The sequence below is a fragment of the Dreissena polymorpha genome, chromosome 8 (genome assembly GCF_020536995.1).
Source record: "Dreissena polymorpha isolate Duluth1 chromosome 8, UMN_Dpol_1.0, whole genome shotgun sequence".
Classification (NCBI taxonomy): Eukaryota; Metazoa; Mollusca; class Bivalvia; order Myida; family Dreissenidae; genus Dreissena; species Dreissena polymorpha.
In genome coordinates this window covers 17,811,514-17,837,365 of record NC_068362.1, presented here as the reverse complement: position 1 = coordinate 17,837,365, position 25,852 = coordinate 17,811,514, and the positions used below count along the sequence as shown (strand labels likewise).

At 38.6% G+C, this 25,852-nt stretch overlaps 1 protein-coding gene across 3 annotated transcripts in view; it reads left to right on the top strand.

The window, feature by feature from the left end:
* LOC127841632 (neurobeachin-like) overlaps nt 1–25,852 on the top strand; it is a 232,466-nt gene that overhangs the window by 86,195 nt on the left and 120,419 nt on the right. For all 3 annotated transcript variants that reach the window (XM_052370615.1, XM_052370614.1, XM_052370616.1), the window contains 6 exons: nt 2,359–2,512; nt 3,261–3,441; nt 12,977–13,152; nt 13,783–13,890; nt 15,659–15,812; nt 24,729–24,866. In XM_052370615.1, the coding sequence (XP_052226575.1) occupies nt 2,359–2,512; nt 3,261–3,441; nt 12,977–13,152; nt 13,783–13,890; nt 15,659–15,812; nt 24,729–24,866 (911 nt within the window). The remainder of the gene's footprint in view (nt 1–2,358; nt 2,513–3,260; nt 3,442–12,976; nt 13,153–13,782; nt 13,891–15,658; nt 15,813–24,728; nt 24,867–25,852) is intronic.

Genomic DNA, 25,852 nt, shown 5'->3' with positions numbered 1-25,852 from the left:
ATCCCTGAAAACACTCACAGAGGTCACAATTTTGTTTCAGATTTTATGAATATTGGTCATAATATTTATTTTTTTAATCAAAGTTTGATGTTTGGACATGAGGGGAAAAAATATACACTGTAACTCCAATATAATGCGGATGACGGGGTCCAAGCCACGCAACAGTGTTATAAACGGATCCGCGTTATAAGTTTTGAGCTCATTTATTGCAGGTGGCTATAAGAACAGGTATAGTATAGCTTATAATATAGGTCCTGTGTATAGCCATGCTGTGACCCTGTGTTGTCATCCGCAAATACATGCATATAAACCGAATCGTATCGATAACAGTATACATACCGCTTTTCTAATGTGCACATTTATCTGATAATCCAATCAAGTTACAACATCACTTAAAAAAATTAATCTTGAACATTTATGACGATAAATATGTTTATGAATTTCACAAACACAACTATAAGCATACGCCATTTTCAGAAGTGTAAAGAGAACAGTGCATCATAGGGCAGAGCTTTCATTGGATGAGCGAATTTAAATTTAGATTGAATGCAATACAATACATGTACAAATATTTTTTTATTGCGTCATACACCGTCATGCAAAAAACGTGCTTTAGGGGGACTTTCTGATACCGGGAAAAAATGAAAGTAAATCTCTGTTAACAATTACACTGCGTTAGCATGTATATAAATCGTCTGGATTATTTAATTAATTTCTCGTACACGAACTGAAAGATTAAATGACTTAATACTAGAATGATAATGAAATGACAGAAAAACTTGTTTTATACTGTGCGCAGTCTAGCCGCTCCTTTAATATAGTCAAACTGCAATCATATCAAAGTAAGAATGTTTTTATAGTTTTGAATGACTTGAATTTTATAATTATCCCGCTTGCACTTATCTTATTGAAATTAGCGCACCGAACCGCTCTGATAGGGAATACATGTAATAAACACGCGAGTTGTTCACACCTTTATTGACATTACACAACAGATTAACACCAATTAGCCGTTGGTGTTGTTTAACCCTCGAAGCGATTAAAATCGGTTCAACGGACGGTTAAAAAAAGCAATCAAGATGTGATTGCCGCCATCTTTGAGTTGTCCGAAAATACATAAAGTTGCATAACATGGATTTGAATCAGAAATGGAAGGTTGGAGAAAAAACGGGATCCAAGACCCACCCGCGTTGTATTTGATTCAGTGTTATAACGGAGAGCGTTATATTGGAGTTACAGTGTATGTCAACAGGTCAAATCTTACAAAAACCTTGTAAACACTCCATACGCCAGAGTTTTGGATGAATAATGATGAAACTTGACCAGGATGTTTGTCTGGACAATATCTAGGTCAAGTTTGACGTTTGGTAAAGATTGAATGAACCGACTCCTCTCAGGTGAGCGAATTAGGGCCATCTTGGCCCTCTTGTTATTTTTATGTCTCCCACCACTATAGTGGGGGACATATTGTTTTTGCCCTGTCTGTTGGTTTTTTGGTTGGTTAGTTTGGTTGGTCAAACTTTAACATTTTGTAATAACTTTTGCAATATTGAAGATAGTAACTTGATATTTGGCATGCATGTGTATCTCATGGAGCTGCACATTTTGAGTAGTGAAAGGTTAAGGTCAAGGTCATCCTTCAAGGTCAAAGGTCAAATATATAGCTTCAAAGCGGCACAAAAGGGGACATAGTGTTTCTGACAAACACATATCTTGTTCTTTTAAATTTTAAAGGGAAATTTCAAAGTTGGATTTCTTTTGTATTCAAATGATTTAATAATTGTAACTTATCTGGGAGAAATTTAAAATAATTTAAAGGAAACATCTGTAATTATTATTGTAAAAAACCCTAACTATTGATTATAATATTGTTTTGTATGAAAATATTCCTCATCAGATCAAAATGTTTACCAGAACTGCATTCTTCTACAACAACTATACATATCTAGATCAAAATGCAAGCAACACTTAAGATGTATTCTATTATTCACCAGTATCCACACATCCAAAACCTACATAACATTAGGATCAATATTTATACCAGTAATACACATTAAGAATTTGAGCCGCGTTCTGAGAAAACTGGGCATAATGCATGTGCGTAAAGTGCCTTCCCAGATTAGCCTGTGCAGTCCGCACAGGCTAATCAGGGACGACACTTTCGCTTTTATGACATTTTTCGTTTAAATGAAGTCTCTTCTTACCAAAAATCCAATTTAGGCGGAAAGTGTCGTCCCTGATTAGCCTGTGCGGACTGCACAGGCTAATCTGGGACAACACTTTACGCACATGCATTAAGCCCGGTTTTCTCAGAACACGACTCATTTTTAAAAAGTGTACGTATCTCTCTCCTTTCAGCCACACGACCAAGACGGTGATAGACTTTGTGAACGCAAGTGAGAACAACATCTACGTGGTGAACGTGACTCACATGATCTCCCAGCTGGCTGATAACCTCATCACTTCCTGTGGCGGCCTCCTGCCTCTACTGGCAGCAGCCACGTCCTCCAGTGTAAGCAACAGAATGTGGCCTTGATGCATGAGCGTAAAGTGTTCTCCCAGATTAGCCTGTGCAGACAGAATAATGTGTCCTCCCAGATTAGCCTGTGGGGATAGAATAAAGTGTCCTCCCAGATTAGTCTGTGTGGACAGAATAAAGCGTACTACCAGATTAGCCTGTGCGGACAGAACGACACTTTCTGCCTAAACTGGATTTTGGTTTAGAAGAGAGAAAAAGTCATCCCTGATTAGCCTGTGCAAACTGCTCAGGCTTATCTGGAACAGCACTTTGCCCACTTGCATCTATCTCAATCTTCCCAGAACAAGGCTGCTATATAGACAACTTATAGATGACAATGCCTAAAGGCTCGTCCAATATGACGTCAAACTGTGTGCTTGTCCAAATATATCTCCGTATTGTACAGTGAAACGTCTAATAACCTATAATTATTTCATGAGTGGTCAAATTAAATGTGTGTGTGTAATTAAGCATTTAAACATGTCATCTTCACATCTTCACGCCTACATTAAGTACGGACATGTGGTCAATAAAATATTTTCAGAAATAGCTTTAATACCTGGTACCTCAATATTTTTCACATATCATATACTACTAGATTTCTTATAATGGTTTGCTTGTTTTGTAGATAGTAGTTGTATTAAAACCATTAGCTTACTTTGTAACCGAAAGCACATTTTTGTTGTTCCCTCTGATAAAAATTTACCCATATAATAACCTCCCTTTTTGCCGCTGGTTACAGGGAGAAGTGGAGATCCTGGAGCCCACTCAAGGCCTAAGCATTGAGCAGGCAGTGTCCATCCTGCTGAGAATCATGAACCTCACAGACATCCTTGTGTTTGCAAGCTCGACAAACTTCGCTGAGCTAGAGCAAGAGAAAAACATGCCGTCTGGTGGAATCCTCAGACAGTGTCTTAGACTGGGTATGCTGTTTAGGACTGACCTTTTAAGTTATTTGATGCTGCAATTTAAAATCCTTACCAGCTATCGTTGATAGATTATTAGCTTGGCTGATTTCGGAGAAAACCCAAGGTATTGTCATAGCCAGCTCGTAGTGTTGTCCGCTGTCTGCCGGCGTCGTTATAAAGCCTTTACATTTGCTCTAAAGTCTAAGTGCTTCCACCTACAACTTTGAAACTTCCTATGTAGGTGCACCATGATGAGTTCTACACATCACACCCATTCTTGGGTCACTAGGTCAAAGGTCAAGGTCACTGTGACCTCTAAAAAAAATTATTTCTGACAAGCTTTCATTTATTATGCTCCCCCAAAATTTATTTTGGGGGGAGCATATAATCCCTGCTTCGTCTGTCCGTCCGTCCGTGCACAATTTTTGTCCGGGCTATTTCTCAGCAACTAATGACTGGAATTCAATGAAACTTTATGGGAAGCTTCACTGCCAAGAGGAGATGTGCATATTATCAGCGGGTTCTGGTAGGATGATTTTTCACAGAGTTATGTCCCTTTGAAATTTTCCATTAACTGTACATATAGTGCAATTCTTGTCCGGACTATTTCTCAGCAACTTATGACCGTAATTCAATGAAACTTTATGGGAAGCTTCACTACCAAGAGGAGATGTGCATATTATCAGCGGGTTCTGGTCTGATGATTTTTCACAGAGTTATGGCCCTTTGAAATTTTCCATTAACTGTACATATAGTGCAATTCTTGTCCGGACTATTTCTCAGCAACTAATGACCGGAATTCAATCAAACTTTATGGGAAGCTTTACTACCAAGAGGAGATGTGCATATTATCAGCGGGTTCTGGTCGGATGATTTTTCAAAGAGTTATGGCCCTTTGAAATTTTCTATAAACAATTCTTGTCCACCCAACTACTGTGCCCTCAAGACGTTATCTTTTATCTGAGTATATAGTGCAATATTGTGACAAAAAAACCTTTGGAGAGCATCACCCATCTCCGACGGTTTCTTGTTCAAAACTGCACCCGCAGCAGAGCGTTGGCACCCGTTATGCGATGCTCTTGTTTAAATTCCCTTGCAAAACCTAAAGGGGATGAAGCAATGGCCTTCGTCTGTTCATCTCTCTTATATCTCATTCATGATTTGCTTAGCTTTAATGTTTAGGTTATTTAGACTCTGTGCACATGGCTTAAGTCACACCAGCTAAAGGTTAAGACCTCACTGTAGGGTTGAAAGCTTGAGTCTTCATAGTTGTGTCAGTTGCATATCTTCCGTTTCATTTAAAAGGGTTTTTATGACACAGGCCTTAAATGTGTATTACATGAAGGCAAGGTGCAGAAGGGAACAGGCATTCACACAATTTCAAGGTCAAGATCAGACTTGGGGTCATGAAGATGACAATGTGAGAAGTATCATGTCCCCACTGTAAAGTATCTATCCTTTGGGACTACCCTGCTTCTCTTCAGTCTTTATCAAAGTATTTTGCAATGTTATATTTTTTATGAATTATTTTTACTACAATTTAAAACTTGATATTTGATAAAATCAATAATTTAAAACACTAGCTAATCTTGCATATGGTTGATATTTGTGACAATGTCAACTACCTCGTGACCTTCAGTTTAATATTACTCTTGACTGTGATGTTTAAGTCTTTAAAGACTCCATTGTGCTACAGGTATTGTCTCAGTTGATGCCCAATTTAAACATCCACTGTCAAGCACATATATCCTCTAGCAGATTCAATACATGCATACATGCACTTATATTTATGCCCCCCTTCGAAGAAGAGGGGGTATATTGCTTTGCTCATGTCGGTCTGTCGGTGGGTCGGTCGGTCTGTCCACCAGGTGATTTCCGGATGATAACTCAAGAACGCTTGGGCCTAGGATCATGAAACTTCATAGGTACATTGATCATGACTCGCAGATGACCCCTATTGATTTTGAGGTCACTAGGTCAAAGGTCAAGGTTACGGTGACCCGAAATAGTAAAATGGTTTTTGGATGATAACTCAAGAACGCATAGGCGGCCAACAGGGCGAACTCTAAACAATATAACTGAAGCAACTGGTCTGTAATCCTAAATCTATAATTATCAGTCCAATGAAACATTATCCTTTGAGTAAAATAAAGTGGATCAGTAAAAATATTATCAGAATATGAGATTTTGTGTATATTTTGTATATTAAATATTGTGTTAATGTTTAATTTTGTTGATTAATATAAATATAAGCAGAACAGGGGAGGTAATACACTATTATATCTTTCTTATATACAGGGGAAACAAATGAAATAAGTTTAAATTTCATGTTTAATAAATAGAGGCTATATGTTCATGTCAGTGTGAGATCATTTGTTATTTTTTATGATCACATTTTATTATTTCTTTGACAAAACAACACTTACCTGAATACCTACAATGGATTCCACCCAAACAATACCTCACGCCCCTACCAGAATCCCTTCCCCCTCCCCCAACCTCCCCCATTTTTTTTGTTTTGTTAAATATCATCTAATAAATTACCACACCCCACATTATACCCCCCTCTCACCCCCCGCCCCCCCCCCTACCCTCCCCCATTTTTTTTAAAACATCTAATAAATTATCCCACCCCACATTATACCCCCCTCTCACCCCCCACCCCTCTACCCCCCCCCCCCCACCGCCCCCCCACCCAAAAATATTTTTCTTTAAACATCTAATAAATTACCACCCCCCACATTATACCCCCTCTAACCCCCCCCCCTACCCCCAAACCCCCCCCCCCCCCCGATTTTTTTTTAAACATCTTATAAATTACCCCACCCCACATTATACCCCCCTACCCCCCCCCCCCCCAGCCCCCACCCCCCCAAATATTTTTTTAAACATCTAACAAATTACCACACACCACATTATACCCCCCTCTCACTCCCCCCTATCCACCTACCCCCCACCCCCAAAAAAAAACACATAAAATATTTTTTAGCTCATCTATTTTTTGAAAAAAAATTATGAGCTATTGTCATCACCTTGGCGTTGGCGTCGGCGTTGGCGTTGGCGTCGGCGTCCGGTTAAGTTTTGCGTTTAGGTCCACTTTTCTCAAAAAGTATCAATGCTATTGCATTCAAACTTGGTACACTTACTTACTATCATGAGGGGACTGGGCAGGCAAAGTTAGATAACTCTGGCGTGCATTTTGACAGAATTATGTGCCCTTTTTATACTTAGAAAATTGAAAATTTTGGTTAAGTTTTGCGTTTAGGTCCACTTTTCTCAGTAAGTATCAATGCTATTGCATTCAAACTTGGTACACTTACTTACTATCATGAGGGGACTGGGCAGGCAAAGTTAGATAACTCTGGCGTGCATTTTGACAGAATTATGTGCCCTTTTTATACTTAGAAAATTGAAAATTTTGGTTCAGTTTTGTGTTTAGGTCCATTTTATTCCTTAAGCATCAAAGCTATTGCTTTCATACTTGCAACACTTACTAACTATCATAAGGGGACTGTGCAGGCAAAGTAATGTAACTCTGACTGGCATTTTGACAGAATTATGTGCCCTTTTTATACTTAGAAAATTGAAAATTTGATTAAGTTTTGTGGTAGGTCCACTTTATTCCTACAGTATCAAAGCTATTGCTTTCATACTTGCAACACTTAAGAACTATCCTAAGGGGACCGTGCAGGCAAAGTTATGTAACTCTGACTGGCATTTGGACGGAATTATGGGCCCTTTATACTTAGAAAATTGAAAATTTGGTTAAGATTTATGTTTTGGTCCACTTTACCCCTAAAGTATCATAGATATTGCTTTCATACTTGGAACACTCACAAACTATCATAAGGGTACAGTAAAAGGACAAGTTGCATAACTCTGGTTGTCATTGTTACGGAATTATGGCCCTTTTTTGACTTAGTAACTTTTAATATATGGTTAAATTTTGTGTTTTGATCCACTTTACTTCTTAAGTATCAAGGCTATTGCTTTCAAACTTCAAATACTTTCATGCTATCATGAGGTTACTGTACCTGGCAAGTTGAATTTTACCTTGACCTTTAAATGACCTTGACTCTCAAGGTCAAATTATTAAATTTTGCTAAAATTTTAAGATCATCTCACAAATTACCACCACACCCTCACACTATAATACCCCCCCCCCATTTTTTTAAAAAACGGTTATGTTTGAAATACCGTCAAACCATCGCACCTAAAAAATACCACCCCCCCCCCCATCGCCCCCCCAACCCCCCCCCCCCCCCCCCCCCCGATCGAATTTTTTTTTTTTTTTTTTTTTTTCGCTTTTTTGGAAGATAATGTAATAAATGTCCACAACCCAACACTATAACACCCCTCTTCACTCCACCCCTACCTCCTTTGTGATTGAAAATGAGAGTCCCTTCACCTTTAAAAAGAAAATAGATGAGCGGTCTGGCACCCGCAAGGCGGTGCTCTTGTTTTAAACATCTAATAAATTACCACACACCCCACATTATACCCCCCTCTCACCCCCACCTCCAACTCCCCCACCCCCCCCCCAATTTTTTTTTAAACTTCTTATAAATTACCACACCCCACATTATACTTCCCTCTCACCCCCTACAACCCCACCACCACCACCCCCTACACCCCCCCCCCCACCCCCCCATTTTTTTTAAACATTAATAAATTACCACACACCACATTATACCCCCCTCTCACTCCCCCCTTACCCCCCTACCCCCCACCCCCCCCCCCCCCCCCATTTTTTAAACATCTAATAAATTACCACACCCCACATTATACCCCCCTCTCACCCCCACCTCCCCTATTCCACCCATCCCTCCATACCCCCACCCCCCCCAAAAAAAAACGTTTTTTTAACATCTTATAATTTCCCCATCCCACATTATACCCCCCTCTCACCCCCACCCCCCCCACCCCCCCCCCACCCCCCCACCCCCCCCCCCCCCCAAATTTTATTTTTATTTTTAAACATCTAATAAATTACCACAACATCACACATTATGACCCCCCTCTCACTCCCCCGACCCCCCCTACCCCCCCGCCCACCCCCCATTTTTTTTAAACATCTAATAAATTACCACATTATATCCCCCTCTCACCCCCCTACCCCCCACCCACCCCTATTTTTTTAAAACATCTTATAAATTACCACACACCACATTATAAACCCCCCACCCCCCCCCCCAATTTTTTTTATTTTTTAAACATCTAATAAATTACAACACACCACATTATACCCCCCCTTCACTCCCCCCTACCCCCCCCCCCCCCTACCCCCCCCCCCTCCCCCACCCCCGCCCAAATTTTTTTTTTTTTTTAAACATCTTATAAATTACCAAACCCCACATTATACCCCCTCTCACCCTCCCAACCCCCCTACCTCCCCGGCGCCCCCAATTTTTTTTTAAACATCTCATAAATTACCACACCCCACATTATACCCCCCTCTCACTCCCCCCTACCACCCCCTACCCCCCCCCCTCCCCAGCCCCCCCCCCCAATTTGTTTTTGTTTTTTTAAACATCTAATAGATTACCACACCCCACATTATACCCCCTCGCTCACTCCCCCCTTGATCATGACTTGCAGATGACCCCTATTGATTTTCAGGTCACTAGGTCAAAGGTCAAGGTCACAGTGACTCGAAATTTTACAATGGTTTCCGGATGATAACTTACATTAGGTCAAAGGTCAAGGTCACAGTGACAAAAAACGTATCCACACAATGGCTGTCACTACAACTGACAGCCCATATGGGGGGCATGCATGTTTTACAAACAGCCCTTGTATTCATATAATAACTAACCTTGGCCTCTGTCCATTAGAATTATATTTTTATAATAAATAACCTTGGCCTCTGTCCATTAGAATTGTATTCATATAATAACTAACCTTGGCCTCTGTCCATTAGAATTATATTCATATAATAATCATATGAGCCTTGTTCTGGTCCAACTGGTCCAATGTGCTTGTGTTAAGAATCATCCCAGATTAGCTAGTTGCAATAATCCAACTGGTCTCAATGTGCTTGTGTAAAGTGTCATCCCAGATTAGCTAGTTGCAATAATCCAACTGGTCTCAATGTGCTTGTGTAAAGTGTCATCCCAGATTAGCTAGTTGCAATAATTCAACTGGTCTCAATGTGCTTGTGTAAAGTGTCATCCCAGATTAGCTAGTAGCAATAATTCAACTGGTCTCAATGTGCTTGTGTTAAGTGTCATCCCAGATTAGCTAGTTGCAATAATCCAACGGGTCTCCATGTGCTTATGTAAAGTGTCATGCCAGATTAGCTAGTTGCAATAATCCAACTGGTCTCAATGTGCTTGTGTAAAGTGTCATCCCAGATAAGCTAGTTGCAATAATCCAACGGGTCTTGTGCTTGTGTAAAGTGTCATCCCAGATTAGCTAGTTGCAATGGACCAGTCGCCAAATGCGAGATCGCTCCGCCCACTAAGTTGTGTTTTCATAAAATGCTTTATCCATTACTCCGACAGTCTTTGTTTGTCGGACCATGTGGCCGCAATAAACGAAATCTGATTGATTATTTCGTGAGTTTGATTGACAGCTGGCGACTGGTCAATAATCCAACTGGTCTCAATGTGCTTGTGTAAAGTGTCATCCCAGATTAGCTAGTTGCAATAATCCAACGGGTCTTGTGCTTGTGTAAAGAGTCATCCCAGATAAGCTAGTTGCAATAATCCAACAGGTCTTGTGCTAGTGTAAAGTGTCATCCCAGATTAGCTAGTTGCAATTGACCAGTCGCCAAATGCGAGATCGCTCCGCCCACTAAGTTGTGTTTTCATAAAATGCTTTATCCATTACTCCGACAGTCTTTGTTTGTCGGACCATGTGGCCGCAATAAACGAAATCTGATTGATTATTTCGTGAGTTTGATTGACAGCTGGCGACTGGTCAATAATCCAACTGGTCTCAATGTGCTTGTGTAAAGTGTCATCCCAGATTAGCTAGTTGCAATAATCCAACTGGTCTCCATGTGCTTGTGTAAAGTGTCATCCCAGATTAGCTAGTTGCAATAATCCAACTCCCAGCTATTGACCCTCCGGGTCGCTGGAAGTTGCACTGATTACACGTTTATTCATGTAAAGATGCCGCCAGGAATCTAGTCTGGACTTAACTTGGAAATATTAGCCACAAATACTATTTTCTGGCACAAATAAACACAAATTGATCGTAAATATATCCATAATGCGCAAATTAAAACAACTTACATAATATGGTATGCTGGCATAATATTGATATTATTCCAAAGTTTCAAACATGTCAACGGTTCATTTAAATGTGTATGTTTTTGCAATGGACAAAGCTGAGTATTCCGAATTTGAAAATACCCATCGTCTATCTCCTGAATCCTCGAAGAGATATATCCCTTGTCTAATCAACAAATTGTTATATACCGACTATCTCCGGAACATCCGTTAGATAGATTGAATCGTCAATTCAAAACTCCGGCTTTCGTTTTATTAAAAAGGTTTTTGTATAAAGTTTTTGGTTTAAGTATTTCACCATTTCTCCACAAATCACTCGCAAATTGATGTTGGTGATAGCATATATTGTGTTTGTTACGATGTATCAGGTTGATTGAACTCGATTTCATAGATATATGTGAGACATAAAAAAAATTACATTAAAAAATAGGTTAACAAGAAGAACTCTGAGCTGTACGTATGTAGTTATTAAAGCTAAGAGCATTCAAGAAGAACTACCAGATTAGCCACTGTGCATCTAATGGAAGGCTCTTTTAGACAAGTTTATGCGGAAACTGTCATTCCTGATAAGCCTGTGAAATTGCATAGGCTGAATCAGTGAAGACATTTAACCCTTTCAGTGCTGGAACCGAATTTTGAAGGCCTTTGCAAACAGTTTGGATCCAGATGAGACGCCACAGAACGTGGCGTCTCATCAGGATCCAAACTGTTTGCTAGTCTGATAGTATTCTTTGAAAAAAAATTGAAGAAAATGCTAACTTTAGAAATTCAGCAGACGACATTTTAGCAGACGACAAATTTCCAAGCATGCAAAGGGTTAACTCACATGCATTAAGACCATTTTTCCTAGACTGAGGCTGATATCATTGGCCCCTTTACAGTTTCTGAACCTTCTTCAATAAGTTGCAACTTATGTCATTATTGATGGAAGACAACCAGAGCATAAGTGGTTGTTCCACTTTTAAGCTCAGACAAATTCATTGCCGTTATGATTTACTGAGAGATTGCATGCATTGTAAGTCAGAATTTCACATAATGCTTGTTACACTTGCGTGTTAAGATGGTCTTGGAATTATAAAATAAAAAATGAATGATTTAAACATTGTATACCTTGATTTGAAACAATTTATATTTGATTGTCAGAGGAAAATCAGAAGTCCTTCTAAATTTGGACTAGCATGAAACAAACTTTTGACATATATGACACCATAATAAAAATAGATTAAGATTTCAGGACCTAGTTCCATCTCAAAATATTTACAGATGCCTCTAAATAGGGACATTATTTATCATAAAACGTAATATAAATTGTTGTAAGTGTTTGCATCAATCTCAATCAATGATCATAATCGATTAATTGCCTGCAAAATATTAAATAAAATAAATGGATGATGTAAATAAGTTGCTAAGATTGCTTTTGTCTGTCATAATTAAGATTAATTTCAGACATGCTTACTGATGTTTGCAGCAATTATGCATGCTTGTGCATAACTAATGAATTGGTTGCACTTTTAGGTGATGTGAATGCTCTCTTAACCCTTTAGCACTTAGATAGGTTTTTTGACGTATTTGTAGTCCCTTAGAAAGTTAAATTGAATTTAAGACCATTCTTACTAGATTCAAGTTTTAAAAGCTTAATTGTCAACCCTTAGATACTGATGAGCAGCAAACAGCATAAAACCTGGACAGACTGCAAGTTACTCGCAGGCTGTTCTGGTTTTATGCTGGTTGCAAAAGCCATTTTCACTTTGCTTCTGAGTGGGAAAAGGTTAAAGAGATTTGATTCCAAGAAATTAGGATCGTAAACAACTGTTCCATGAAAACAGTCATAATCCTTGCAAGCAAAACATGGTCTCTGAAGGAAACATATAGCCTTGCAAGCAAAACATGGTCTCTGAAGGAAACATATAGCCTTACACATGCTTATCAAGGACAACACTTTTCACTTTTATAGAATTTTTTGTTTAAAGGAAGTCTTTTTATGCCCCTGGTAGGGTGGCATTAAGCATTTGAACTGCCTGTCAGTCAGTCCGTTCGTCCGAAAACTTTAACATTGCCCATAACTTTTGCAATATTGAAGATAGCAACTTGATATCTGGCATGCATGTGTATCTCATTAACCTGCACATTTTGAGTGGTGAAAGGTCAAGGTCATCATTCAAGGTCATAGATCAAATATATGGCTTCAAAGCGGCACAATAGGGGGCATTGTGTTTCTGACAAACACATCTCTTGTTTTAGTATAAATAATTTCAAAGGTCGATATGATATATATGTAAAGCAAACCATATAATAAGGTGCTTGTATTCTTTCAGTCTGTACAGCAGCAGTGCGTAACAGTCTGGAGGTGCGTCAACGTGCCATGCCACGAACACCACCGACTCCCTCTAGCTCCGCCCATCCTCTCGCCTTTCGCAGTGACAGCCGGACGGCAAATGGCACCACGGACCCAATACAGGCGCTAATTGACGGATCTCATCCTACACAGAGGGTAGGCTTAATGGTTTGCATTTATTGATGGTATTTTCTCTGTGTTCTAATTTTTTGCCTTATAAAATTATACAGACTTTGTTCCGGTCAGGGTGTTATTTCAACGCTTGTGGATTGACCCTTAAACATTGTTTTAGGGGAAAGTATTATCGCTTTTAGATTTGGGAAGAGAAATAAGATATGGAAATGAAACATACTGGTTAAGATCAGGTTAATTGGAATATTTAATGTTTTGAAAGAATTTCTTAGATTGTATGTTACCTTGAAATTTTAGCTGATGTCCCCTATGTTAAGGAAAAACAGCCCTGCAGGTTGATATGGACAGTTTTTTCAATAAATCAATCATGCTTTCACAATATGCTGGTGTATCTTAATACCAGTTAACTCCTAGAATCTCTTCATCAGAACAATATGTCATCGTTTTGAAGATGAAAAGGCCCAATCAAACATACGTTAGTTGGCACATTGGTGTACACTAAGATGGTCATGAAGATTGATATTTAGCTTGTTTTGTTTCAATTAAATTTACGTGCTATTTTGTTAAGAAATTACTCTCGTCGAGCCCATCCCATATTATGTATTTAACAATAAGTTGTTCACAGATAAGATAAGTATTTTAATGTTATTTCAGAACATTGTAGAAAACCTCAATGAAGCTGTATCGCCAGTGAAGGATTTTGACAAGCTTCTCCAAGACATGGATATCAACAGACTGAGAGCCGTTGTTTACCGAGATGTGGTCTGTATCATTTGAACCTTGGTCTCAGAAAACTGGTCCAAGTGCATGTGGGTAGAGTCGTCCCAGATTAGCCTGTGCTGTCTGCACAGGCTAATCAAGGACGACACTTTCTGCTTTTATGGTATTTTTCATGTAAGGAAGGAGTCGGTGGAAAATGTTGTCCCTGATAAGCCTGTGTTGACTACGCAGCCTAATCTGGGAAGACATTTTTAGCAGATAAGTTAAGCCCAGTATTCAAAAACAAGGCACATTAAATTACCATCTTTATAAGCATGATGTTTATGTTGATTTTCTGGAAAAATATTTTTATGTCCCCCACTATAGTAGTGGGGGATATTTTTTTTTTTTCCCTGTCTGTTTGTCTGTTGGTTGGTTGGTCTGTTGGTTGGTTGGTTGGTTGGTTTGCGCCAACTTTAACATTTGCAATAACTTTTGCAATATTGAAGATAGGAACTTGATATTTGGCATGCATATGTATCTTACGGAGCTGCACATTTTGAGTGGTGAAAGGTCAAGGTCAAGGTCATCCTTCAAGGTCAAAGGGCAAATATATGGGTCAAAATCGCTCATTTAATGTACACTTTTGCAGTATTTCAATATTTAAGATAGCAACTTGATATTTGGCATGCATGTGTATCTCATGGAGCTGCACATTTTGAGTGGTGAAAGGTCAAGGTCAAGGTCATCCTTCAAAGTCAGATGTCAAATATATGTGGCCAAAATCGCTCATTTTATGAGTACTTTTGCAATATTGAAGATAGCAACTTGATATTTGGCATGCATGTGTATCTCATGGAGCTGCACATTTTGAGCGGTGAAAGGTCAAGGTCATCCTTCAAGGTCAGAGGTCAAATATATGTGGCCCAAATCGCTAATTTTATGAATATTTTTGCAATATTGAAGATAGCAACTTGATATTCGGCATGCATGTGTATCTCATGGAGCTGCACATTTTGAGTGGTGAAAGGTCAAGGTCAAGGTCATCCTTCAAGGTCAAATATATGGGTCAAAATTGCTCATGTAATATCACTTCTGCAATATTGAAGCTAGCAATTTTATATTTGAAATGCATGTGTATCTCATGGAGCTGCACATTTTGAGTGGTAAAGGGTCAAGGTCATCCTACAAGGTCAAACGTCATATAGGGGGACATTGTGTTTCACAAACACATCTTGTTGCAGTTGAAATGGGACTTACATTTGATTATGCTCAGCTAAACTTCCGGCAGTAAATGTTAACGCCACTGTAGTTGATAGAAATGTATTTCATATAATTTTTAGCTTGGCTGTTTTAGGAGAAAACTCAAGGTATTGTCAGAGCCAACTCGTTGTCCGCTGTTCGGCGTCCGCTGTTAAAACCTTAACATTGGCTCTATAATCAAAGTGCTTCCACCTACAACTTTAAATTTTCATAGGTAGATGCTCCTTGATGAGTTCTACACGCCACACCCATTTTTGGGTCTCTTGGTCAAAGGTCCAGGTCACTGTGACCCCTTAAAAAAAAAAAAAATTCTGACATGCTTTCATTTATTCAAAACTGCGCCCGCAGCCGAGTGTTGGCACCTGTTTTGTGGTGCTCTTGTTTCTCTTTCACACAAAACTTAAAATGTCTTGTTAAACAATATTAAAGTAAAAAAGTGTCACTGGGCCTTTCTCAACCTTTGCTCTTGAATTAAACTTCAGTTGTAGAGTGACATTTTAAGCAATGCTGAAGTGTTAAATTGTAACTGGCCTTTTTCTAAATCTCTACTGTTGACCTAACACTTCAGGAGGAGACTAAGCATGCCCAGTTCCTGGCCCTAGCCATTGTGTACTTCACCTCTGTGCTGATGGTGTCCAAGTACCGGGACATACTCGAGCCCCCAAGCCCTGCACAGACCCCAAACCAGGCCTCTCGCCGGAGCTCAAGTCACACACCCTCAGGTAGGAAGGAGATTCATGGCGTTATTGGAGCCTCGTTGTAGGGAAACTCTGCTCATGTGCGTAATGTGTCAACCCAGATTAGCCTGTGCAATGCATGAAAGCAGCAAGTGTTGTCACAGAGAAGTCTGTACCGACTGCACATGGTAATCTTGGATGACATTGTACATGGAAAGCAATTGCATTTAGCCCAGTTTTTGCAGAAAAGGCTCCTTGATACTGTTGGTTTCTTTGTACGAGGATCATGTGTTCCATTAATAAGGCTCCTTGATATGTTGGTTTCTTTGTACGAGGATCATGTGTTCCGTTAATAAGGCTCCTTGATATGTTGGTTTCTTTGTACAAGGATCATGTGTTCCATAAATAAGGCTCCTTGATATGTTGGTTTCTTTGTACGAGGATCATGTGTTCCATTTATAAGGCTCCTTTATACGTTGGTTTCTTTGTACGAGGATCATGTGTTCCATTAATAAGGCTCCTTGATACGTTGGTTTCTTTGTACGAGGATCATGTGTTCCATGAATAAGGCTCCTTTATACGTTGGTTTCTTTGTACGAGGATCATGTGTTCCATTAATAAGGCTCCTTGATACGTTGGTTTCTTTGTACGAGGATCATGTGTTCCATTAATAAGGCTCCTTGATATGTTGGTTTCTTTGTACGAGGATCATGTGTTCCATTAATAAGGCTCCTTGATATGTTGGTTTCTTTGTACGAGGATCATGTGTTCCATTTATAAGGCTCCTTTATACGTTGGTTTCTTTGTACGAGGATCATGTGTTTCATTAATAAGGCTCCTTGATACGTTGGTTTCTTTGTACGAGGATCATGTGTTCCATTAATAAGTCTCCTTGATATGTTGGTTTCTTTGTACGAGGATCATGTGTTCCATTAATAAGGCTCCTTGATATGTTGATTTCTTTGTACCAGGATCATGTGTTCCATTAATAAGGCTCCTTGATACGTTGGTTTCTTTGTACAAGGATCATGTGTTCCATTAATAAGGCTCCTTGATACGTTGGAGGATCATGTGTTCCATTAATAAGGCTCCTTGATACGTTGGTTTCTTTGTATGAGGTTCGTGTGTTCCATTAATAAGGCTCCTTGATACTGTTGGTTTCTTCGTATGAGGTTCGTGTGTTCCATTAATAAGGCTCCTTGATACTGTTGGTTTCTTTGTATGAGGTTCGTGTGTTCCATCAATAAGTCTCCTTGATACGTTAGTTTCTTTGTACGAGGATCATGTATTCCATTAATAAGGCTCCTTAATATGTTGGTTTCTTTGTACGAGGGTCATGTGTTCCATTAATAAGGCTCCTTGATATGTTGGTTTCTTTGTACGAGGATCATGTGTTCCATCAATAAGACTCCTTGATATGTTGGTTTCTTTGTACGAGGATCATGTGTTCCATTAATAAGACTCCTTGATATGTTGGTTTCTTTGTACGAGGATCATGTGTTCCATTAATAAGGCTCCTTGATACGTTGGTTCCTTTGTACGAGGATCATGTGTTCCATTAATAAGGCTCCTTGATATGTTGGTTTCTTTGTACGAGGATCATGTGTTCCATTAATAAGGCTCCTTGATACCTTGGTTCCTTTGTACGAGGATCATGTGTTCCATTAATAAGGCTCCTTGATACCTTGGTTCCTTTGTACGAGGATCATGTGTTCCATTAATAAGGCTCCTTGATACGTTGGTTCCTTTGTACGAGGATCATGTGTTCCATTAATAAGGCTCCTCGATACGTTGGTTCCTTTGTACGAGGATCATGTGTTCCATTAATAAGGCTCCTTGATACGTTGGAGGATCATGTGTTCCATTAATAAGGCTCCTTGATACGTTGGTTTCTTTGTACGAGGATCATGTGTTCCATTAATAAGGCTCCTTGATACGTTGGTTTCTTTGTACGAGGATCATGTGTTCCATTAATAAGGCTCCTCGATACATTGGTTTCTTTGTAAGAGGATCATGTGTTCCATTAATAAGACTCCTTGATACGTTGGTTTCTTTGTACGAGGATCATGTGTTCCATTAATAAGGCTCCTCGATACGTTGGTTCCTTTGTACGAGGATCATGTGTTCCATTAATAAGGCTCCTTGATACGTTGGTTTCTTTGTACGAGGATCATGTGTTCCATTAATAAGGCTCCTTGATATGTTGGTTTCTTTGTACGAGGATCATGTATTCCATTAATAAGGTTCCTTGATATGTTGGTTTCTTTGTACGAGGATCATGTGTTTCATTAATAAGGCTCCTCGATACGTTGGTTTCTTTGTACGAGGATCATGTGTTCCATTAATAAGGCTCCTCGATACGTTGGTTTCTTTGTACGAGGATCATGTGTTCCATTAATAAGGCTCCTCGATACGTTGGTTTCTTTGTACGAGGATCATGTGTTTCATTAATAAGGCTCCTTGATACGTTGGTTTTTTGTACGAGGATCATGTGTTCCATTAATTGCCGCTTTTATTGTGTGGGGTTTGGTCATGAGATTCATTCTTTACCCATTCACCTCTTATCTCTAATTCAAGTTGTGCAGTTGTCAGTTACTGGTATAAGTGCAATTTGTACTGGTAAACAAGCCAATCCAGGAAAAGTTTTAGTTGGTTAACTTACTGCTGCATTATGACTGAGAATGGGTATACATCCTAGTAAAGAAAGAAAGAAACAAACAATCAAACAGACTGTATTATTGAATCTCATGATTACAGAGATTGTATTACGAAAATAACAATAGGAAGACTGCATTGGTTTGTGGTTTTAATAACTATATGACATGTTTTAGCTATGCCTTTTTAATTCCTTACTGCTGTGTCTGACATTGTAGGCTCTGCTCTATCAGCCTTCTTACCTTGTCTGTAGTGTGCTCTCACCATTTGAAATGTACATCAGTAATATATTCACCTCACATTAATTATAATTATGGCCTAAGCATTATCTTAGAGTTTTGCCATATTTTGGTTTATCTGTTGAATAGACAACAGTGTAACCATAAGCCTGTAGGTCTTTTAAGAAAGCTGGGTTTTGCATATAAATTTTATAGAATATAAGTAACAATACGCTTTGTTTACATCACTTGCTTGTAATTGTGTGAATGAGAATGCTTTACTGTGTTAATACCATGTTGCTACTTTTTTATCATTAATAAGCTGCTAAATACTGGCACAATTTGAGACCTACCATGTCATTGCTAGTGGATGGAACAACAATTGAAAACATCACATATCATAACCTCAGTGACAGTAAAAGTGAGGATGGTTCTACACATTCAGCTGAGGATAAAAAGATTGCTGAAATTGGAAAAGTGAAAGAAAATCACACTGTAGCTACTGTTGAGTTATCAGTGGATGCTATAAAGGAATATGCTAATGTTCAAGGCACAAACAGAACAAATATTGAAGGGCAAATTGACACAGATGAAGAATCAGTTGCTGATGAAAAAGATAATTGTAAGGCAAACGTAGAGTCTTTTAAAAAAGATGACAATGAAACTGTGAGTAATGATGAGAACCATGACACTGAGGAGCAGCAAGAAAATGACCAACCTAAAACTGAATCTGGCAGTACAGATGAAAATACAACTGAAACCATGAACAATGATAATGGTGAACCAGAGATAAAAGATCATCATCATGTTACCAGTATGGAAGAAACAGAACCACCTAAAAGCAATCTAGATCCCCAAAATAATGAGCAAAATGAAACAAGAACTGATGTTGAAATAAACAAAGTGGACATACAGTGTGAACATTATGACATGATAAAAGAAAACACATGTTCGGAAGAGAAGGATTCTGATGTTGCAAATACAAAGAATGAAGTTGAAAATGCATGCAATAATGAAAGTCCTGAAAACAAAGAATCTGAAGAAGATGACAGTGAAAGCAGCGATAGCAGTGGGGAGGAGTTGACAGATTCACCATCAGATGGGAGTGAGGATGTGGAAGAAGATGAAAAACAGCTTGAGGGACAAGAAGAAGACGTCAAAAATGATATGGAAGAGGAGACAGAAGATAGAGCAGGGACAGAGAACAGAACAGAAAAGGCGGAAGAAGATGGAAAAGAGCAGGAGGGACTAGAGGCTGAAAATTATTTGGAAGAGTCAGCAAAAGATAGATCAGGGACAGAGAAAGAAAGCAGAAAGGAGGAAGAATGTTATGAAGGTTCATTTATATTGTTTGTTGATAGATGATAGAACATCATTTGCCATTAAGTATGTTACCCCCTTTGTGTTTGTGTGTTGTTGTTTTTGTCTCAGTGTATTTGTGTTTTAAGTGCTTGCATGTTTAAAAATTAACATATAAAAGGAGTTGTTAATTCTACTCAATTATAAGATTAATATCACAAAGATTCAAAGATTGTCAAACAAAAATGATATTCTGCTACAGGTTATAAATAAAATGAACTTTGCTTTTTGAAAATAAAATAGCATACATTTATTTATTATAATATTTATATTATCTTGACATTGTGTTTGTGTTTGTTTCTTTTATTTTATTCTCTTTAGCAAAAATATAGGGAAACATGTGTTGCTTCCCTTTGATTGTTTTGGCATAGTGTGTGCACATGTGTGTTGACTGCTTTTCATGTATTTGTATAGGTTGTGCTTCTTGTTCAAGTTTTCTTAAAACGGTTTTCAGATGTGTTGTTTAATAAACTAGTAAGAGTAAAAAATGATATAAACATTTGCCAAATTTTATATATACAAAAACAACTAAACAGTTGAGCTATATCAGTATTTAGTAAAGCAAATGTTGTGTATTTTCATTATTTTCCACACTTTCATGAGTCTTTGAATTTTGTTATTTGTTAGTCTGACACTTTTAAAAGTCAAAATATTTTTAGTAGAAGGTTTCAAACCATACAATATGTTCTATTTAAAACTGCTTAAGTTCAGTGAGATTCAGATTGTGGATTATTTTGAAATTTGGATAACTAAATAAATAAGTCTTTAGGATTGATATGGCTTTGAAGTGCTTGACATTATATTGAATGCAACTGCATTCTTGTTCCTCTATCTCGCTAAACATTTACTTGAGGAAGTGCAATAAGGAGCATCCAACAAATTTACTGATAACCTTGTTCTATATGTTTCCAGAAAATTTCAAATACAATGTGTATTAGTTTGGATTGGTAGAAAAGCTACATGTTGGTTGCAGAAGGGCATGCATATTTCTCCAACAGTGGGATCTAAAAAAATATTTGTGTATTTCTCAAACCATTCTTTAACAGGATAATAATTTAGGAGTAGAGTGGTGTGACTGTTTTCAGTCAGAAAACATTCAAAATGATCTAAAATGTGACGAACAGAAAACATTTAAAATACTTCTTAAATGTGACAAATATGTATTTCTTTGAAAACAATTTTTGCTTCAAACTACACTGCAGTTTTGTGTTTGTTTTTTAGCTCACCTGATTGCTCAGGTGAGCTTTTGTGACCTGTCTTTGTCTGTTGTACGTTCTTCCGTCCGTTAACATTTGTTTGTAAACACTCTAGAGGCCACATTTATTGTCCGATCTTCATGAAACTTGGTCAAAAGCCTCGTCCCAATGAAATCTCGGTTAAGTTCGAAACTGGGTCGTGCAGGGTCAAATACTAGGTCACTAGGTTAAAAAAAGAAGAAAAAACTTGTAAACACTGTAGAAGTCACATTTCATGCCTAATCTTCATGTAACTTTGTCAAAATGTTTGTCTTAATGATATGTTGGTTGAGTTCAAAAGTGGTTCCGGTCCGTTGAAAAACATGGCCGCCAGTGGGCGGGGCAGTTTTCCTTATTTGGCTATAGATAAACACTGTTGAAGTCACAATTTTTGCCCAATCATCATGAAAGTTGGTCAAAACATTGGTTTTATTGATACGTCCGACGAGTTCGAAAATGGTGCAGATCGGTGACAAAAAATGGCTGCCAGTGGGCGGGGCAATTTTCTCTATATGTATATAGTGAAAACATGTCAACACTCTAAAAATCACATTTTTGGCCAAATTTTCATGAAATTTTGTCAGAACTTTTGTTTCCTAGATATGTGAGTTAAGTTTGAAAATGGTTCTGGTCTGTTGAAAAACATGGTTGCCAGGGGGATTGGGCAGTTTTCCTTATTTTTATATAGTAAAAAGGCTTGCAAACAATCATGAATTAAGGTCATGTAACATGCGAGACAACTCTTCTAAATATTGCATTTAAGTTTACAGTAGTAACTCCCCTTTGATTATTAATGTTTTCATAAGAATACAGTGTAGTTGTTTTTCATTTATGTGTTGATTGTTATTTGGGGTTGGATGTTTTTATGCCCCCGAGTAAGGGGGCATATAGTGATCGGACTGTCAATCTGTCTGTCCGTCTGTCTGTCTGTCCGTCCGTCTGTCCGTCTTTCCATCACACTTTGCATTTAGGTTTCCAAAAATGCTCATAACTTCTATGTCCCTTGAGATATAACCTTCATATTTGGTATGCATGTGTATATGGACAAGGCCTTTCCATACGCACACATTTTTTCACCCCTGTGACCTTGACCTTGAACTTAGGGTCTGCGTTTAGGTTTCGAAATCTGCGTTTAGGTTTCGAAAAATGCTCATAACTTGTATGTCCCTTGAGATATAAGTTTCATATTTGGTATGCATGTGCATATGGACAAGGCCTATCCATACGCACACAAATTTTGACCCCTGTGACCTTGACCTTGAACTTAAGGTCCGCGTTTAGGTTTCAAAAGCTGCGTTAAGGTTTCGAAATCTGCGTTAAGGTTTCGAAAAATGCTCACTACTTCTATGTCCTTTGAGATATAACCTTCGTATTTGGTATGCATGTGTATATGGACAAGGCCTTTCCATACACACACAATATTTAACCCCTGTGACCTTGACCTTGAACTTAGGGTCCGCGTTTAGGTTTCGAAATCTGTGTTTAGGTTTTGAAAAATGCTCATAACTTCTATTTCCCTTGAGATATAACCTTCATATTTGGTATGCATGTTTATATGGACAAGGCCTTTTCATACGCACACAAATTTTAACCCCTGTGACCTTTACATTGAACTTAGGGTCCGCGTTAAGGTTTTGAAATCTGCGTTTAGGTTTCGAAAAATGCTATAACTTCTATCAAAGCGTTTATAGGGGGCATATGTCATCCTATGGTGACAGCTCTTGTTTTTAGCTCACCTGATTGCTCAGGTGATCTTTTGTGACTGGTCTTTGTCCGTCGTCCGTCCGTCCTTATTTGTTCGTAAACACTCTAGAGGCCACATTCATTGTCCGATCTTCATGAAACTTGGTCAGAAGATTTGTCCCAACGATAACTCGATCCAGTTTGAAACTGGGTCATGCTGGGTCAAAAACTAGGTCACTAGGTAAAAAAAAAAGCAAAAGCTTGTAAACACTGTAGAAGTCACATTTAATGCCCAATCTTCATGTAACTTTGTCTATATGTTTGTCTTAATGATATGTTGGTTGAGTTCAAAAGTGGTTCCGGTCCATTGAAAAACATGGCTGCCAGTGGGTGGGGCAGTTTTCCTTATATGGCTATAGAGAAACCTTGTAAACACTCTAGAAGTCACAATTGTGGCCCAATCATCATGAAAGTTAATCAAAACATTGGTTTAATTGATATGTTGGACGAGTTCGAAAATGGTGCAGATCGGTGAAAAAACATGCCGCCAGTGGGCAGGACATTTTTCTCTATATGTATATAATGAAAACATGTGAACACTTTAGAAGTCACATTTTTGCCCAATTTACATGAAATTTGGTCAGAACATTTGTTTCCTTGATACGAGAATTGAGTTTGAAAATGGTTCCGGTCAGTTGAATAACATGGCTGCCGGGGAGGGGGGGGGGGCAGTTTTCTTATATTTATATAGTAAAAAAAAGCTTGTGAACACTCTAGAAGTCACATTTTTTTGCCCAATCATCATGAAACTTGATGAATATATTTGTTTTATATATATCTCAGATGAGTTTGCAAATGGTCCCGATGGGTCAATGAACATGGCTGCCAGGGGGATGGGGCAGTTTTCCTTATGTGACTATATAGAGAGAAACCTTGTGATCGAACACTACAGAAGTCACATTTTTTGCCTAATCATCGTGAAACTTAGTCAATACATTGGTTTTATTGATTTCTAGGACAAGTTGGAAAATGGCTTAGATCGGTGAAACACATTTTTTAGCTCACCTGATTGCTCAGGTGAGGTTTTAGGATTGGTCTTTGTCTACTGTCTGTCCGTCCACATTTGGTTTGTAAACATTCTAGCATTCACATTTCTCAAGCATTCTTTATCAAAGTTGCTGGAAGATCTCAGTCAAGTTTGATGATGAGCAAAATCACATAATTAATGCCATAATTATTGCCCTTAGATTGTCCAAATTTTCATTATATGATACAAAATCCATGTAAGCAAATTTTAATGTTTAGTAAGGGGGGTCAACTCAAAATATAGGTCACCATTTCAAATCTTACAAAAACCAAAACACTCCCTACGCCAGAGTTTTGGTTCAATAATGATGAAACTTGACCAGGATGTTTGTCTGGTCAATATCTAGGTCAAGTTTGACATTAGGAAAAGATTGAATGAACCGACTCCTATCAGGTGAGCGAACTAAGGCCATCTTGGCCCTCTTGTTTTCTTTGCTGGAGGTAGGTCAATTTGTCAGAAAAATACATTTTAGCAACGCTCTCTGACAAAAGGTTTAAATGCATGTGCGAAAAGTGTCTTCCTAGAATAGCCTCTGCAGTCTGCACAAGCTAATCAGGGACAGGACTTTCCACCTAAACTGGAGTATCACTAAGGAGAGACTTGGTTTTAACAAAAACTACCATAGTGCACAGGCTATGATATGATGACGGTTACGCACATGCTTTGCCAGAGAGATGTTCATTTGTTGTTTTGGCCATATCAACAGAATTCTCTGTCCTAACAGGCCAGCAGGGCAGCGGGAGTGAGTCAGAGGACAATGTCAGTGAGAACCAGTCTGGGGCAGGTGCCAGTGAGACGGATGACCCCATCACTTCACAAATAAGTGTACCAGTCGATGTCCATGCACCAGACTCCACGAAGGGTAGGTCACGATTGAGAGAATTTTTGTATTTACTGTTCCAAGGCAGTGACCATAGCTTAAATAATCATGTGTCGAATCTGCTTGTAGAAAGTTCTATATAGAAGTCACAGTGGTTGAGTTGATGTGCACAATTGCGTTTGCAAGTCCATCCTAGCTCGTAAGACTGTATTGTGTCATTCATCATACAATTTTATGTTAATGGTATATCATAAATTTCCAACGTGAGAACAAGTGTTGTGTGTATCACCCGTCTCCATGGCTCACAGGTCAAGCTCACACTTAAAGGTTGCATGTCAATTTTGGCATAATACAGCTTGCTTTACTGTAACTATGTCATTATTTTAAAATTACTTACCAAAAATGCTTGTGATGTGGAGAGATTGTGTCAAGGGGGTAACTTCCTTAGGTCTTTTGACAATCTGCGGACATATGAATGTGTGTAAATAGAATGTGTAAAGTTAAAAAATGGTTCTGGAGCAATAAGAAAACATGGTCCCCTGGGTATTTTTGTCCCCTACCGGTTTCACCGGAGGGAACTTATGGTTTGGGCTCTGTCTGTCAGTCGGTCAGTCAGTCACACTTTTCTGGATCCTGCGATAACTTTCAAAGTTCTTAATATTTTTTCATGAAACTTGAAACATGGATAGATGGCAATATGGACATTATGCACTTCATTTCATTTTGTTCCTACGTCAAAATTCCTGGTTGCTATGGCAACAAATAGACTAGAATTACTGCTGAAAATGGTGGTGTTCTGGATCCTGCGATAACTTAAAAAGTTCTTTATATTTTTTCATGAAACTTGAAACATGGATAGATGGCAATATGGACATTATGCACGTCATTTCATTTTGTTCCTACATCAAAAATTCTGATTGCTATGGCAACAACAAAAATTCTGACTGTGGAATTTCTGACAATGGTGGAGCCGGTAGGAGACTATATTGCTTGGCTAGTCTTGTCATTTATGTGAAAGCTTGTGAATG